This window comes from Idiotropiscis lumnitzeri, chromosome 17, assembly GCF_059441095.1.
Source record: "Idiotropiscis lumnitzeri isolate Australia: NSW breed Sydney's pygmy pipehorse chromosome 17, RoL_Ilum_1.0, whole genome shotgun sequence".
Taxonomy (NCBI): domain Eukaryota; kingdom Metazoa; phylum Chordata; class Actinopteri; order Syngnathiformes; family Syngnathidae; genus Idiotropiscis; species Idiotropiscis lumnitzeri.
The window spans coordinates 5,843,735-5,859,345 of NC_142407.1; the positions used below are offsets into that span (position 1 = coordinate 5,843,735).

General features: G+C 45.1%; 1 protein-coding gene across 6 annotated transcripts in view; it reads left to right on the plus strand.

The window, feature by feature from the left end:
• stk32a (serine/threonine kinase 32A) overlaps positions 1-15,611 on the plus strand; it is a 50,304-nt gene that overhangs the window by 10,873 nt on the left and 23,820 nt on the right. For all 6 annotated transcript variants that reach the window (XM_088280067.1, XM_088280068.1, XM_088280069.1 and 3 more), the window contains 2 exons: positions 1,438-1,589; positions 11,003-11,176. In XM_088280067.1, the coding sequence (XP_088136193.1) occupies positions 1,438-1,589; positions 11,003-11,176 (326 nt within the window). The remainder of the gene's footprint in view (positions 1-1,437; positions 1,590-11,002; positions 11,177-15,611) is intronic.

Consider the following 15,611-nt stretch of genomic DNA (forward strand, 5'->3'; position numbering starts at 1 on the left):
TGCTCCACTGACAGGCTGAGGAAATCCCTCCGTTTCTGTGCCATGCATCTTTTTAATCCATCCTAGGAGGAAATACACATCCCCTTCACTTTGTGCACACTGATAATCATGCACCTTATTTTGGAACTCCTGAAATTGTGGATGAATAAAGTATGTTTCTATCTGTGTAAGCGTATCACTGAGGTCAGTATAGTAGTTCAAACAACTGACACTAGCGCTAACTCAATTACTGGTCAATACTACATTCACAGTTACCCTGAAAGTGAATGTGTGTCGTCCTAAATTAGCAGCGATAGGCTGCTGCGAAGAAGATAAATTTCACCAAGCCGGAGCGTTCAGTTTGATTTGCTAAGTCTACAATCCAGAGTGATAAATCATGTTGAAGCATCCAGACTTGCTGGGACAATGAAATTTTTATGTTCCTCTTTGAATCAAAAGTTCTGTCAAACAAGCATCAGGCAGCAATGCGTGGAGATCCAGCCTGCATTAGTAAACTGGACTGTTTTTTTAGACTGGTCAACCAATGAAAGACCTGAAAAAATGCATTGTACTGGCCAGATAATTTGTTGTCATTTACAATGGAAACGTCAAATATATGGTAACTTAATAAACTAAACCAAACTGTATTGCCTGGCAGAAACAAAGCTTGTGCAGTATGAAGTAAGTTAAATTAGAGCAGGAATCACTGAGTGCGGGCACTGTGGCCCGACTGGTTCGCACGATGGCCTCACAGTGAGAGACAGTATCAGTCGTGGGTTCAATCCCAGCTCCGGCCTTCCTGTGTGGAGTTTGCATGTTCTCCCCGTGCCTGTGTGGGTTTCGTCCGGGTACTCCGGTTTCCTCCCACATTCCAAAAACACGCATGGCAGGCTGATTGAACACTTTAAATTCCCACTAGATGTGAGTGTGAGCGCGGATGGTTGCAACCAGTTCAGGGTGTACCCTGCCTACTGCCTGAAGATAGCTGGGATAGGCTCCAGCACCCCCTGCGACCTTAGTGGATGGATCACTGAGTGCTCCATCTGGAATTCCAATGAATGAATTTGCATTTGGTGGTGAATTCCCTATTACAGGGAAGACAACACTTATTTGTTCATCTTTTTGGAAAATTATATGTTCTGATAGTTTTGGTAACAGTTGAGGGAAAGTCCTGTACTGGCTCAGCATGATCGCGCTGAGGAAGTGTAGGTATACTATTATGAGTTCCCTTCGACCTCTCCCACGCAACATGGATTTCCTGGCGTTTGGAACAAGCAATAAAACAAACAATAATAGGGGCTCGTCTCTTTGGTTTAATGTGTAAACAATCAAATACATTTGTTTGTTACTCTGACAATAACCATAATAAACAATAACAATGTGAATGATTTCATTCCATTGTTATTGTCATCTGTAGCCGAAGAGTATTTTGCACTGAAAGAATTATGCTCTTGTCAGGTTTGCATTGTGCAGAAGAAAGACACTAAGAAGATGTACGCCATGAAGTACATGAACAAGCTGAAATGTGTGGAGCGTAACGAAGTGAGGAACGTCCTGAAAGAGCTGCAGATCATGCAGAACCTGGAGCATCCTTTCCTGGTGAACATCTGGTAAAGTCAACAAATTGTTGTTGTCTTAAAAGGTCTTTAGTCAGACTTTTAGGTTTCATATGGATGTAAGAGCAATTATGTGAAAACCACTGAAGCACTCTGTCATTGATTTCCACTTCCACTGTCACCCCCTCATTACCAAAATAACCATTTCAATGATTCCCAAGGCGCTGTCGTAGTGACACTGTCCATCAGTGCAATGAAATACACACAACAGAGAGAATGACCCATTCAAAGGCCCTTGCATCCGTGTAGCTGTGAGTCATGAGCACGCACAGTCCTCCGTGCACGTCATCTGTCCCTTTGAAGGAGCAAAAAGGAAGAATGTCGTTCGTTTCCTTGCTCATCTTCAGCTTCAACTTTTTGCATCCCATTTGCCTCACCGCATTTGGGGAATTTAAGGACACAGCCTCTGGCTTCAGATTGTGAATCATTAACATGAGTCATCGGCTACTTTTAAACAACTTGATTATCGTCATTTGAAATAGTATAAAGAGGACCAAGAATCACGTCTTAGAGGTGCTTCATGTGTGTGGCTTGTTAGGTTTCTGTCTGAAAGGTTTCATTTATTTTTGATAAGCACCTTCTCTGTCACCCAAAACTCCAGAGAATCAGGACAGAAAAAGACTGGCAAGGCTGAATAAAACTGAATAACCTCCTCCATCATTCGCAGTCCCATTGAATCAAATGCGTACACTTTGTTATTATTTATTGCTGTTTTGGATTGGATTCCGAGATATAAACGTAGGTCATCATTATATTTCTCCATATCTTTCAAAAACACTGCGCTAGTCTGGCAGAAAGACTACTTTGGGCAAAAAAAGAAAAACAAAAGAATACATCTCACAGCTATAAACAAGTCAAGGATGGAGGGACAGCGAAAAGAGCTGATGGCATATAGGAAAGGACAGCTGAGCATGGAGGAGGCTCAAGATGCGGGCAATTTACTGATCAGACAAACAATGACAACGCATTCTTTCTGGCATGCTGCGTCCGACATGGGGTGGGGAGGGGGGGAGTCTGGAAGAGAATGCTTTTGGCTGTGGAAACTCCCCCTTTGGGAGGGGTGGTTTCCTCTGGAGATGTGCTTGGGTCAGCGACTTGCCTGCGCGCCCACTCTCTCGGTTGTGTTGAGCTGGCACATGTTTGTCTTGAGTTAAGCGTTCAAGGTTATAGACTGCTGGCAAAGGAGCCGCACCAACCCAGCTATGTGTAGGAAAACATATTTTCTCTCCTTTCATGGACTGTGAATGCAAAAGATTTTTTGCTCTTTTTTTTCATGAATCAACCCTTTTTAGCTTACTGTTGGTCGACAAAGTAAACGATTGTTCCTTTTTCCAGGCTAAACTGTAAACTGTTTATTATCCTAAACAGGGAAACTCTAAAACATAATAGAAGTAAGTAAATGTATATAAAGTCCATTGCGAAGACTTTCGCAAGAACTACTTTTGTTTGGTAACCTACAACGGTGTACTTTTGAAAGTATGCCTAAGCGTCTTTATTTTGAAAATAAAGGGGAAGTCAACCCCAAAATGTTCTTTACAGTAATATGCTCGATGCACCTTCACTAGTCAAAACATGGCATTCTGATTAATATTGTGTTTGCGGAATATGAGTTAAGCACTAAAATCCACCCGTTTTTATTCATCTCCCGGGTGGCCACTTTGTCACTTCTGTCGGGGCTCAGGACACAACCAATCATGGCAGAGCTTCAGAAAACAGGGGAGCCATGATTGGTCGTTAGCTGAGCCCTGAGCAACTGTGACATAATTTTCAGTGACAAAATAGCCGCCTCCAAGATGGGTAAAAATGGGTGAATTTTCCTGCCTAACTCAGATTACACAAACACATTATCAGTTAGAATGCCGTGTTTAAACCAGTGGTGGCATATAGAACATATTTTTCCAAACATTTTTTGGGGGCCTGACTTCCCCTTTAAGACCCCAAAAAATTGTTAAGGTGAACCACCGAACAGAACTGGCATGTACATTTACTGCAAAACAACTGTATCCATCATCATCCGTTATTTACCAAAGTTTAGTTTTGCCCATCACATCAATCAAAAGATGATCACAAGCAGTTAGTGTGCATTTGCATTGCTTCCATATTGACTCAGCAACTATTGTTGTGGTATTGTTGCCATTCCTGTCATCTATGTTAGTCCAAGTAAACGCGGATAATTTTCAGACATTTGTGCAAGAAACATTTCAAAAACACAAAGAACAAATGTTCTTGCTCAGTCAAATCCAGATATTGCTTTGCTTAAACTCTCCATTCTGCTACATCTTCTAAAGCTAACCACACTAACAAATACATGAGAATGTAAAAATAAAAAATTGCGTAACGGCTACAGGACTCAACTGTATGAAAAGTAAAAGCTTAAATGGCTTCGGGGGGAACCTGTTTTGTAGCAGCAAGTCTTTTACAAACCAACACTCTTGGACGTCCGCTCTTCATTCTCCTATCCCTCCTTAAGTACCAAAAGCGATTTCTGATGAAAAAAACGCCACATGACAAAAGCATTTGATTCAGTAGTAATGTAATGCATAAAATGTATTTCAAATTTTACAGCAAACATATCATAGAAATGTAGAAATTAAAGCATTAACTGAGGATTAATTAAAAAGAATTACGCGATTAAATAGTTTAACTCAGTTAAATCAGTGTTATTTACTTAAAAATTAATTTGCATATCTTGCAAAGCCAAATTCAAACTCTGTACTATATCAGCAGTACATCTTTAGCACATCATATCAGAACAAAAAAATCCTGCTTAAGTTACCACTGGGCCTTGTAAACCAACACTGCTGGAGTGTTGGTGCTTAAAAATGTACTGTTTAAGTTGTGCGAATTGTTTAGAAGAAAAATTCCAGTAAAGATGATTCCATTTAGATTGTATTCAAGGTACAAAACTATTAGAACAGTTTATGATTTAAAATACACTTCATGTTGTTACGATCCGTGCTTTGTTTACCTGCTTTCAGCGAGTGGGCGTTTCCCCCCGGCGCGCGCCGTACCAGCTGGTAGAAACGCGCGGACGAGCCCCGCAGCTGATTCCGATCACGCCACTAATTATGGGACTACTTAAACCGCCGCCGGGAAACAACCGGCGTCGGATTATTATCCTGCGACACTCATGCTCATGGTCCACGGTTTGATTCTGCCCTTCTTGCTCCGTGTGTTGTTTGCTCGTTTGATCCTCAGCCTCAGCCTCAGCCTCAGCCTCAGCCTCAGCCTCAGCCTCAGCCTCAGCCTCAGCCTCAGCCTCAGCCTCAGCCTCAGCCTCAGCCTCAGCCTCAGCCTCAGCCTCAGCCTCAGCCTCAGCCTCAGCCTCAGCTATTCGCCGGCTCGCTTTCTGTTTGCATTTTCGCTCGTTGGACTTTGCTTTCCCTTCCGCGGTAAGCCATTCTCGTTTATGTATTTTCCTTGCCTTGCAAGCGCTTTAAGTTTGGTGTTCGTTTTTCTTTCCTGGTGCGGCTGCGCCCACCAGCGCTTTTCGTTGTCTGTTTTCGTCTCGGGTGTAAGTTACGAGATCTGCCTCTATTTAGCTCCCCTGCCAGATTCATGCAGTAGGTTCTGTGTGGATTAATTGCTTGCTGCCGGACACAATAAACATCTTGTCGAAACCTCCTTTCCTGGTCAGCGTTTTTAGAGTCCACCAAACGCTGTCGGCTGCGGCCGAACAGCACCCTTGTCAGAATAATCCAACCATGGACTCTGCTGACCGCAATCGGATCATGACAGCTGTGGCCAATCAAGGACGCTTAGTCGGTCAACAGGGCAATGAGCTCGCGGCCCTGCGCGAAGCGATCGAGCGCATGGCACGACACCTAGAGACTTACGATGCTCGTTTAGGCCCCTCGTTCGCCCCCGGCTCAGACCCGGGCGCCGCGGCGTCCGGCGCGCCCCCACCGGGACTGCCGATTAGAGAACCCAGCCTGCCACACCCCAGCCGCTATGGTGGCGAGCCCGGCCTTTGCTGCGTTTTTGTCCACCACTGCCGGTTGATTTTCGACCAGCAACCCCTCACGTACGCCCACGATAGCTCTAAGATTGCGTTCATGATGAGCCTCCTGACTGGCCAAGCGAGTGCGTGGGCCATGGCCGTGAGTGTCGCTCGCCCGGAAATTCGGTCGTCACTCCCCGCCTTCCTGGAGGAGTTCCAGCGGGTTTTCCACCACCCGATCAGGGGAAAGGAGGCGGGTGCCGAACTATTGGACTACACCCAGGGGTCCCGATCGGTCACGGAGTACTCCATTGGCTTCCGCATTAAGGCTGCGGAGAGCGGCTTCGACGACTGCGCCCTGCGGACGATCTTCCGGCGGGGATTGACCTCCGTACTCAAAGACGAGCTGGCCGTGCGAGAGGACTCCTCGTCGCTGGAGGAGCTCATCTCCCTGGCGATCCGGCTGGACAACCGCCTGCGAGAGCGCAGCCGCGAGAGGGTGGCCGAACAGCGCTGGCCCGACCCAGCCACCTTCCGGGTTCCTGAGCCAGCAGCCGCCGAGGAGCCGATGCAGCTGGGCGCGGGACGCCTGCTCCCACTCGAGCGGGAGCGCCGCCGGAGGACGGGGGTGTGCTTCTACTGCGGTCTCCAGGGTCATCGCGTGGCTTCATGCCCCAAGAGAGCTACTCGCCGTGACACGTCATCCGAAGAAGAGGAGAAGGGGGGCCCGCCCAGCGTGGTCCCGACTCATCGTCTGGTGGGGGCCCTACAATGGAAATTCGAGCAGCAGATTCGAGAGGCGCAGGAGGAGACCGGCGCCCCGGCCGGATGCCCCGCGGGCCGCCTCTACGTTCCAGCGCAGTTCCGAGGAGAAGTGATCACCTGGGGTCACGCGTCCAAGCTGGCCTGTCACCCGGGCATTCGCCGCACCCTGGGCCTAATCGGGCAACGCTTCTGGTGGCCTTCACTGAAGGCCGACGTCACAGACTATATTCGAGCATGCCCCTCCTGCGCCGCCAACAAGTCCTCCCACCAACCACCAGCGGGACTACTGCACCCCTTGCCTGTCCCTGCCCGCCCCTGGTCCAACCTTGCACTGGACTTCGTCACAGGTCTTCCCGCATCCAGAGGGAAGACAGTCATCCTGACTGTGGTGGACCGATTCTCCAAGGCAGCCCACTTCGTCGCCCTGCCCAAGCTTCCCTCCGCCCTGCAGACGGCCGACCTTCTCGTCCAGCACGTGGTGAGACTGCACGGGGTTCCGGACGATCTGGTGTCTGACCGCGGCCCACAATTTGTCTCCAGGGTCTGGAAGCTGTTTCGCCGGTCACTGGGGGCCACGCCAAGCCTGTCGTCGGGCTATCACCCACAGTCCAACGGTCAATCCGAGAGGGCTAACCAGGACCTCGAGGCAGCCCTCCAATGCGTTTGCCACAGCCAGCCCTCGACCTGGGTCGATCACCTGCCCTGGGTAGAGTACGCCCACAACACCCTGGTCTCGTCGGCCACCGGGCGGTCGCCCTTCATGACCGCCTACGGGTACCAGCCGCCGCTGTTCCCCACCCAGGCCGGCAAGGAAGAAATCCCCTCGGTCCAGCGCCACCTCAAGCGGGCCCACCGGGTATGGAAGGAGACCAGGGCGGCCCTCTCCCGGACAGCTGAACGCAATCGGCGCATCGCGGACCGCCGCCGGCGACCGGCCCCCGCCTACCAACCCGGGGAACAGGTGTGGCTGTCCACCCGGGACCTCAACTTGGCGGCATCTTCCCGGAAGCTGGGCCCAAGGTACGTGGGCCCGTTCGAAGTAGAGGCCATCATTAACCCCGTCTCCGTCCGACTAAGGCTGCCCCCCACCATGAGGATTCACCCGGTTTTCCACGTCTCACTGATCAAGCCGGCACCTACCTGCGACATGGTTCCACCCTCCGCCCCCCCACCTCCTCCAGAGATCATCGACGGGGCACCAGCATACAAGGTTTGGGAGATCCTAGACTCCAGGCGCAGGGGAAGGGGCTTCCAATACCTGGTCGACTGGGAGGGATATGGCCCGGAGGATCGTCAGTGGGTTCCCCGCTCCTGGGTCCTGTGTCCCGACCTCATCCGCGACTATCACCGCGCTCACCCTTCAAGACCAGGTGGTCCGCCAAGGGGCGTCCGTTAAGGGGGGGGTACTGTTACGATCCGTGCTTTTGTTTACCTGCTTTCAGCGAGTGGGCGTTTCCCCCCGGCGCGCGCCGTACCAGCTGGGAGAAACGCGCGTCTCGGGTGTAAGTTACGAGATCTGCCTCTACTTAGCTCCCCTGCAGATTCATGCAGTAGGTTCTGTGTGGATTAATTGCTTGCTGCCGGACACAATAAACATCTTGTCGAAACCTCCTTTCCTGGTCAGCGTTTTTAGAGTCCACCAAACGCTGTCGGCTGCGGCCGAACAGCACCCTTGTCACATGTTTGGTGATTTTTGCATTAATTACGAGATGTGATTCAAGCAAATACCTGTTAAAAGCTTCACAAAAAATAGTAATCGAAAAATTTGATTAATCGCACTTAGTCACGGAATATTTGGCGATTGATTAATTTAAAAACATTAATCGCTTGACAGCACTAATTCGAATAAATCTACCTAAACTGTGGTCACATAATCATCTAGTGAAATTTGAGGTTAAAATATTATTAAACACATGTATTCTCAGGGCGGCACGGTGGCCCGACTGGTTGGTACGATGACCTCACATTGCAGAGTTCATGGGTTCGATCCCGGCTCCGGCCTTCCTGTTTGGCGTTTGCATGTTCTCCCTGTGCCTGCGTGGGTTTCCGTTGGGTACTCCGGTTTCCTCCCACATTCCAAAAACATGGAAGGTGAGGTTGATTGAACACTCGAAATTGCCCCTAGGTATGAGTGTGAGCGCGGATGGTTGTTCGTCTTTGTGTGCCCTGCAATTGGCTGGCAACCAGTTCAGGGTGACCCCCACCTACTGCCCGAAGATAGCTGGGATAGGCTCCAGCGCCCCCCGTGACCCTAGTGAGGAGAAGCGGTACAGATGATGGATGGATGGATGGACATAAATTCTCAGAGTAAATTTTATGTTGAATTCTAGGCTGAATATGTTAAACTCAAATTTGACTGTTTACTGGGACCAAATATAGTCTTTTTTTTTCTGGCAGTAAAATGTACTCAACGAAATTCACTGTGTATAATTGAATTCCTTTTGCAAAAAATTGACAGTAATGTTGTGATGAACTGACAGGCGTTGCGCAGGATTTCTATTTCATTTGAAAGGAGTCCCTTGTAAGGACATTATCCTGCAAGCTCCTGCAAGACTTCCATTATCAACGTGGCCTGCGGTGCCTCTGCCTCTCTAAAAGCTCCATGGAGGATGCGCTCCCGCAGGATTGGCTGTCTAGAGGCCACAGAGCGGTCACATTCAAACACATGTGATAGGAGAGGTGCAACAAGACAGACAGAAAAACAGGGACAGCTAGAGGAAGAAAATGTTACCAAAGCTGTCTTGGTGCCAGAAAGACATCCAGAAGTGCTTGTCCTTATTCTGAGTTGCTCTGTGAATAAAAAAAAAGCAACAAGCTGCTAATGGATGTTCAAGAACATGAAGTGTTTGTACTTGCTTTTGTCCACCCCGTTATTTTTCACCATGTACTCTATTCAGCTAAGTAGTGTTGTACAAAATCCATCATATGACTGAAAGGACATTTGGGGGAAAAAAACATAATGAAAGCAGTCAGTACTTGTTATAGCGCCTGACCTCATTATGGTTATTTGTCATTTTTCAATTATTTTGCAATAATTTAGATTTATCACTTACCAACCTTCACAACCTCACATGCTTGTTTTTTTAGAATGTAGTCGGAAGTTGAAGTGGAAAAAAAATCCAAGCAAGAAGCTCCAAGCTTCACACAGCTTGCATAACCCGAGATTCCGAAACCAGAACCGATTAAGGGACATCGTTTTACATTTGCCACGGATTAATAGCTGTCAATCAAGCAAGTAAATGTGTCTTTGAAATGCATGTGACAGCTCGGACTCCATCTGACTTCTTTCTGGCTTAGTTCCTCGTTACTCTCCTCCAATTAGCCCTCTCATGGCTTTTTACACCCCCCCCCTCCCCCCTGCTGGACTCATTATAACCTTTACTCTCTGTGAAAGATCGGTGGAAAGAGTGAGCTATAGAGAAAAAATTAGGCTATTGAAATAAGCAATGTGGTGGAATATTGTTCAAATGCTCACACTATTCTGGCTACAACCTCAACAAGTTTCTTGTATCTAAAATTTTGGATTTTGCATTCTTGAAATTATCTGCAAATGAGTGATGTAATGAAAATAAAAAACTGTTGAATTTAAGGTAAATGCATATTCATAATGCTGTTGTACAATACCATATTTGGTAACACTTTATTTGAATGAGGTTTCATAAGACTGTCATAATCATGACATGACACTTTTCATGAACATGAATGAATCCTTCAGACAGATGTAATTAAGTGTCATTCGATGACAGTCTAATGAAGCCACATTGAAAGTGTTACCACTTTGGAGGTACAAGGTTTTGACCCGATGCCAGAGATATGTTTCTACAACATGGAAAATGATGAAATGCTGATAATTATAATTGGTATATGTTTTCTGTATGTTTTACATTCACAATGTCATCATCATCAAACATAAAATTTATTTATTTAATTTACTTTTCCTGCTTTCAATTGATGCACCAACAGAAACTCACAATGTAATTCTAATCCTGTGGTAGCCGTTCTGCAGCCGAAAAGTGCAAAGGCAATGTACGTATCCTCTTTCTAACCTCGGCAGATATTATTTCCGCCCTGGGAGGCCAATCAGATGTGAAGTGGTCTCAGCATTATCTGAGCCCTAACAAACAATTTGGAGTCAGCTCAATAAATCACCACCCATGCAAGCAGAATAACATTTAGATCAGAGTGTTAAAAAACAACAACACAACTTGCCAGTCTAAGTGTGTGGTTATGTCTGAATGAGGCTGAATGCTTCAAGTTTATCTTTTTGAAGGGAAAGAGCAGTTTGGCCTCAGTGAGAAGCTTGAATGGCAATCATTGCAACAGCAAAGCAGTGAGCTGCATGCTGATTTGGACTTCCTCCCTCTCTGCGGAGCGGCAGCCTAGTGATGGTTGACAACATGGAGCATTATTACCCCTGAGTAATGCTGCCGATTTAAAGGTGTGAATATTGAATATTCTATTTGCAAGAAAATGTGTATGTATTGTTTCATGAATGCATGCATTACAGGCAACAAACGGTTTGTAACAGCAGGGGCATGCATTGCTCAAAATGGTTTGTCACCACAAAAAAAGTCAATCGTTATATAAAAGTATGAAAGGCCAAGGGTTGACAGGTCAAGAAACCCCAAAAATTGGATCGTAATCCCAGACTGCGGCATGTCTGTGTCACTGCTCACTTCTATCCCATCTTCCACTCCCGCAGGTATTCCTTCCAAGATGAAGAGGACATGTTCATGGTGGTGGATTTGCTCCTTGGAGGAGACTTGCGCTATCATCTGCAGCAGAACGTGCATTTCTCCGAGAGCACGGTCAAGCTGTACATCTGCGAATTGGCTTTGGCCCTGGGATACCTGCGCTCCAAGCACATAATACACAGGTTGGATGTTTCCACATTTATACCCACGTTCAATGTGAGGGAGAATTAATTCTTTGGCTCGTATAGGATGCTTCTGTTACAAAATGTTACAAAAAGAGATTTGAAACAGTATATGTTGAGACACTTTTATGTGTGTGACGTCAGGTTACAAAAAAAAATGAACATTTAAATGGAATTTATTGGGGGATTGGAAAGCAGGCAGCAAGTCTTTGTCCTGGTTTTGGCTTCTCAATATATTACAAAAATAAGAATAAAAAGGGACTTACTCTTACATTACTATTAATTATGATCTGTGTGCCCTGCGATTGGCTGGCAACCAGTTGAGGGTGTACACCGCCTACTGCCCGAAGACAGCTGGGACAGGCTCCAGCACCAACGCGACCCTCGTGAGGAGAAGTGGTACAGATAATGGATGGATGGATTATGTTAAATGTCGAAAATGTCACCGTGTAATGTAAATGCATTCTGTGCCAATCGACCAGCATCGCAGAATGCATGGCATTCTACTGGATTTCTTTCTTGTCTGTCCACTTTGATTTTATTCAGTCATAAAAAGACTGCTTAGTCAATGAGCAGAAAGGTTAAAATAGCTTGACGCAAAGGTCCGACCCGAAACAACCGTTATCCCTGGGCTGCAGACTGTGGCTACTATAAAATGTGCAAGATAAAGGCTTATTTAATTTATAAACTGCAGGTTAAGTGCTTTTTAAGCAGGGCGGACCACATGGCGGCTGCTGCCAAACTCTACCGGGGGAACAAAAAGTCCTCAAATCCTCAACTAAGTGAGCCTACTCACAGGACGATTAATCCTCCCTTTTAAAGTTATTTAATCTGCCTACCGGCAACTATACTTTTCCCTAGAAAAAAAAAGAAATTATTGTTGAATTTATTTCTCAACCCAAGGTACCATTAGATTGTCTTATAGGCTACGTCTTCCCTCTTTTACCAATTACTCGTGAATCTTGTGATTGTCAAGGCAGTATGTATAGTGTTTATTTCATCTTTCTGTCAGCCTTAATTCTCCGGGTTACTTTAACAAAGCTGAAGCGACCATACCCAACCATACAATGTAGTTCAACTGCGGCATCCTCCCTGACATTTAGTGCCGTACAAAACCTCAGTGTCAGCACACAATGATCCTCACAGTTCCGTGAGCACGCGCATATATTTGGAGCATGAATAGCCTCAATCCAACATGTTACGCAACATTGTTCCTGTGTTCGAGGAGTAACGTCCGCTAGAATTCATGTTTTTTCTATCAGAATGACTAACAGGAAGCAGTGTCATAGAGAATAGTAAGAAATGACGCCAACTAATGAGTTGCAAGATTGTATGACCTCATCCGTGCTCTTAGACATCAGCCAGAGTGAGAAGTGAATCAAAACAGGGACGCAGTATTAAGTTGCAAATTCATTCAGTTCATTAAGTTAAATTGAAATTATATATATTGAGGCAATCTTTTCTATTTGAGTGCCAAAGAGGACAGACTTTGCCAGCTGATGCGGTGATCAACATCACTTCAATTTGCGTTCATTCGTTTTTAAATGTCATTTCTATGGAAATTGAGTGAAAGATTTCTCGCAGATGTGATCACTCTGACTTGGTAGCACAAAATTGATGTTTTTTACGGGGACCATGTTTGGTGATTTAATTTGCAATAAAAAATCACTATAGTGTGTCTTAATGATGATACAAGGCGCGGGTCACCAACCATTGGGTGGCGGCCCGTTACTGGTCCGAGGAACATTTTGGACCAGACCGTGGCGGACAGCAGAGATGAAAGAAAAAAAAATAACTTGCACTACTTCCAATTTACTTATTATTCAAGGCTAAAAAATAGTGTAACGTCTACCATAGATAGAACATCAGAAGTTTTGTTACATCCCTTTTGTTATCACAACACGGCTACTGTGGCCATAGCCGACGCTAACAACAGAGCAACAAGCGTTTTTAGTCAAGAGTCACACAAAACTTCCTCACTCCCTCTCAGTCCGCTCCCCTCGCTTACTTGCGCACCCATCCCGTCCCCGCGAGTCACGTGATGCATTCAGAAAACTCAGAAATAATATAGCTCAGCAAAACACAACAGCATACACAACCCAATTCACGACAATATTTTATTTTTAAAAAGTGACCGCCTCGCCCTGTTACTTCAGCGTCATGAGGAAAAATGAATAAAAATCAGACTACATACAATACAGAATCTGCTCTGCACAATATGCGGCAAGCGCACCACCTAGTTTTTATGCTAACGCTTTAAAACTTTATTATGATTACTGACATTTGGAGTTACTTCAATCAGCCTTATTGACGTGCATTCATAATGACACCGTCAGGCATTGCTACGTGCTATCAATCATAAATTCCATAATGTCTCAGTGAAAAAGTATTTGTTCCGCGTCATTTACATCATCAGCTACCATTATACCTGGAGAACGATAGATGGAAAAGATGACTAAGTTCTCAGGGATGTCGTGTGCTAGTCCAACCTAATTCTGGTTTAGTTTGTGTTTTCAACAGCAGGCAGTCAGATGGGTTGGAATTAGTAACAATTGACTGAATCTCAATTAAATGACACCTTGAGGGACTCGATGGATCCCTCCAAACAAGTGGAAACATGTGGAAGAGGAAGCCATGAGGGTGTCGGTAATAATGCCATGAGCAACACTTCTTGAACGTGTTGGGTGTTTCCCGTTGTACTCATAATGGAGAGACCAGCAAACACGTCTGTCGCTCATGGCTGTCATAGTATTGGAAGCAAGACCTTCATGGATTGTTTTTTTTTCTTTGTGTCCTTCAAACTTGCAAATGGTGGTTTTCAATTTTTTAGTATCTTAAAAAAATGGTGTGTTGAATTTACTCAAATGGTTGCACGAAATAAATGTATTTGATTCCAAATAACATTTTTTCAAGTAGAGAAGTAGTCGATTTATTAACTATCAGATTATTTCATGCAACCGCTTTACGAAATTTCAGTGTGTTAATTTAGGAATGCGGCACAGTGGGTGACTGGTTAGCACGATGGCCTCACAGTGCAGAGGTCGTGTGTTCGATTCCGGCTCCGGCTGTCCTGTGTGGAGTTTACGTGTTCTCCCCGTACCTGCGTGGGTTTCCTCCGGTTTCCTCCCACATTCCAAAAACATGCATGGCAGATTGATTGGACAGTCTAAATTGCCCCTAGGTATGAGTGTGAGCGCGGATGGTTGTTCGTTTGTTTGTCCATGTGTGCCCTGCTATCGACTGGCAACCAGTTCAGGCTGTACCCTGACTACTGCCCGAAGACAGCTGGGATAGGCTCCAGCCCCCAGTGACCTTAGTGAGGGGAAGCGGTATAGATATTGGATAGATGGATAATTTAGGAATGAACGTTCCCTCTGCCAAAATTAAAGATGAATAAGTTGTATATTTTTTTGTATATTTATTATTGCAAATAATGGAAAGCAAATACATATGTAGACTTGTTATGGCGTTAACTTTACCAACCAGTCCACCACATTCACCTGTCCATTTGTTATTACTGCATGGATTTATAAGTACCGATCTCTAAGGTGCTTTTTCTCGTATCAAAAAGACGTTCCACATTTTTTGTTGGTATTTTAAGGGGGGGGGGCTGCAATGTGTAAAGACTGTTATGGCCTTGTAATTTTTAGACTTTCTGACTTTACAGCATTGATCCAAAGCCTGGATCACTGATACAGTATGTAATATGATCCACACATTTCTCAACTTTTTTTACTGGTCATGTTTTTTTTTTCTTAATTTGTAGAAGTTGTGAATTGGACTCAAATGGACATAGTCACATGATTGACTTAATTTCCGTTTTCCTCGTCACTTTTTAGTAGTTAAAAGAATATGCCATCACTCTATCGTAATTGTTATCTTAAGTTTTTCATTTTTGTTATTATCTTGTCTTGTATTAAAACAGATTGGAGCAAAAATACGTATGAACATTTCAAAATGACACCAGAAGAATTGTGAACGATGTCATCATTTTGAGGAAGTCATTGTGCATGCTGAGCTTCATCTAAGTGCTGTTTTGTGGCCCATTAAAGATATAGCAGAGAGTGAATCTTTTGAATATTTAAGAATGCAAGCCCTCATTTCTTTGCTTTGTAAGAGTAACGTTTGCATTATTCTCCGTGGAGGAGAAAGGCTCAGCTTGTGTTAGAAATAATACATTTTGCGTGTAAAGCTGTACAACTGGCAACTATTGTAGCATAGTTAATCATAGGTGAAATGAAAATGAAAACATGTTGCATTTTTATTCATACGAAATTATAGTTCATAAATACAGATTAAGATGCAAGTTGGTGCCAGCTCCTTGAATGTTGCGCCCAAAAAAGCCGACATGAGGGCTGACTAAAATCTCCCTCAGTGCATGACAGGTTAAAGAATGTTTACCAGACATTGTTAATTGCCGAAAACTGTCTTGTGT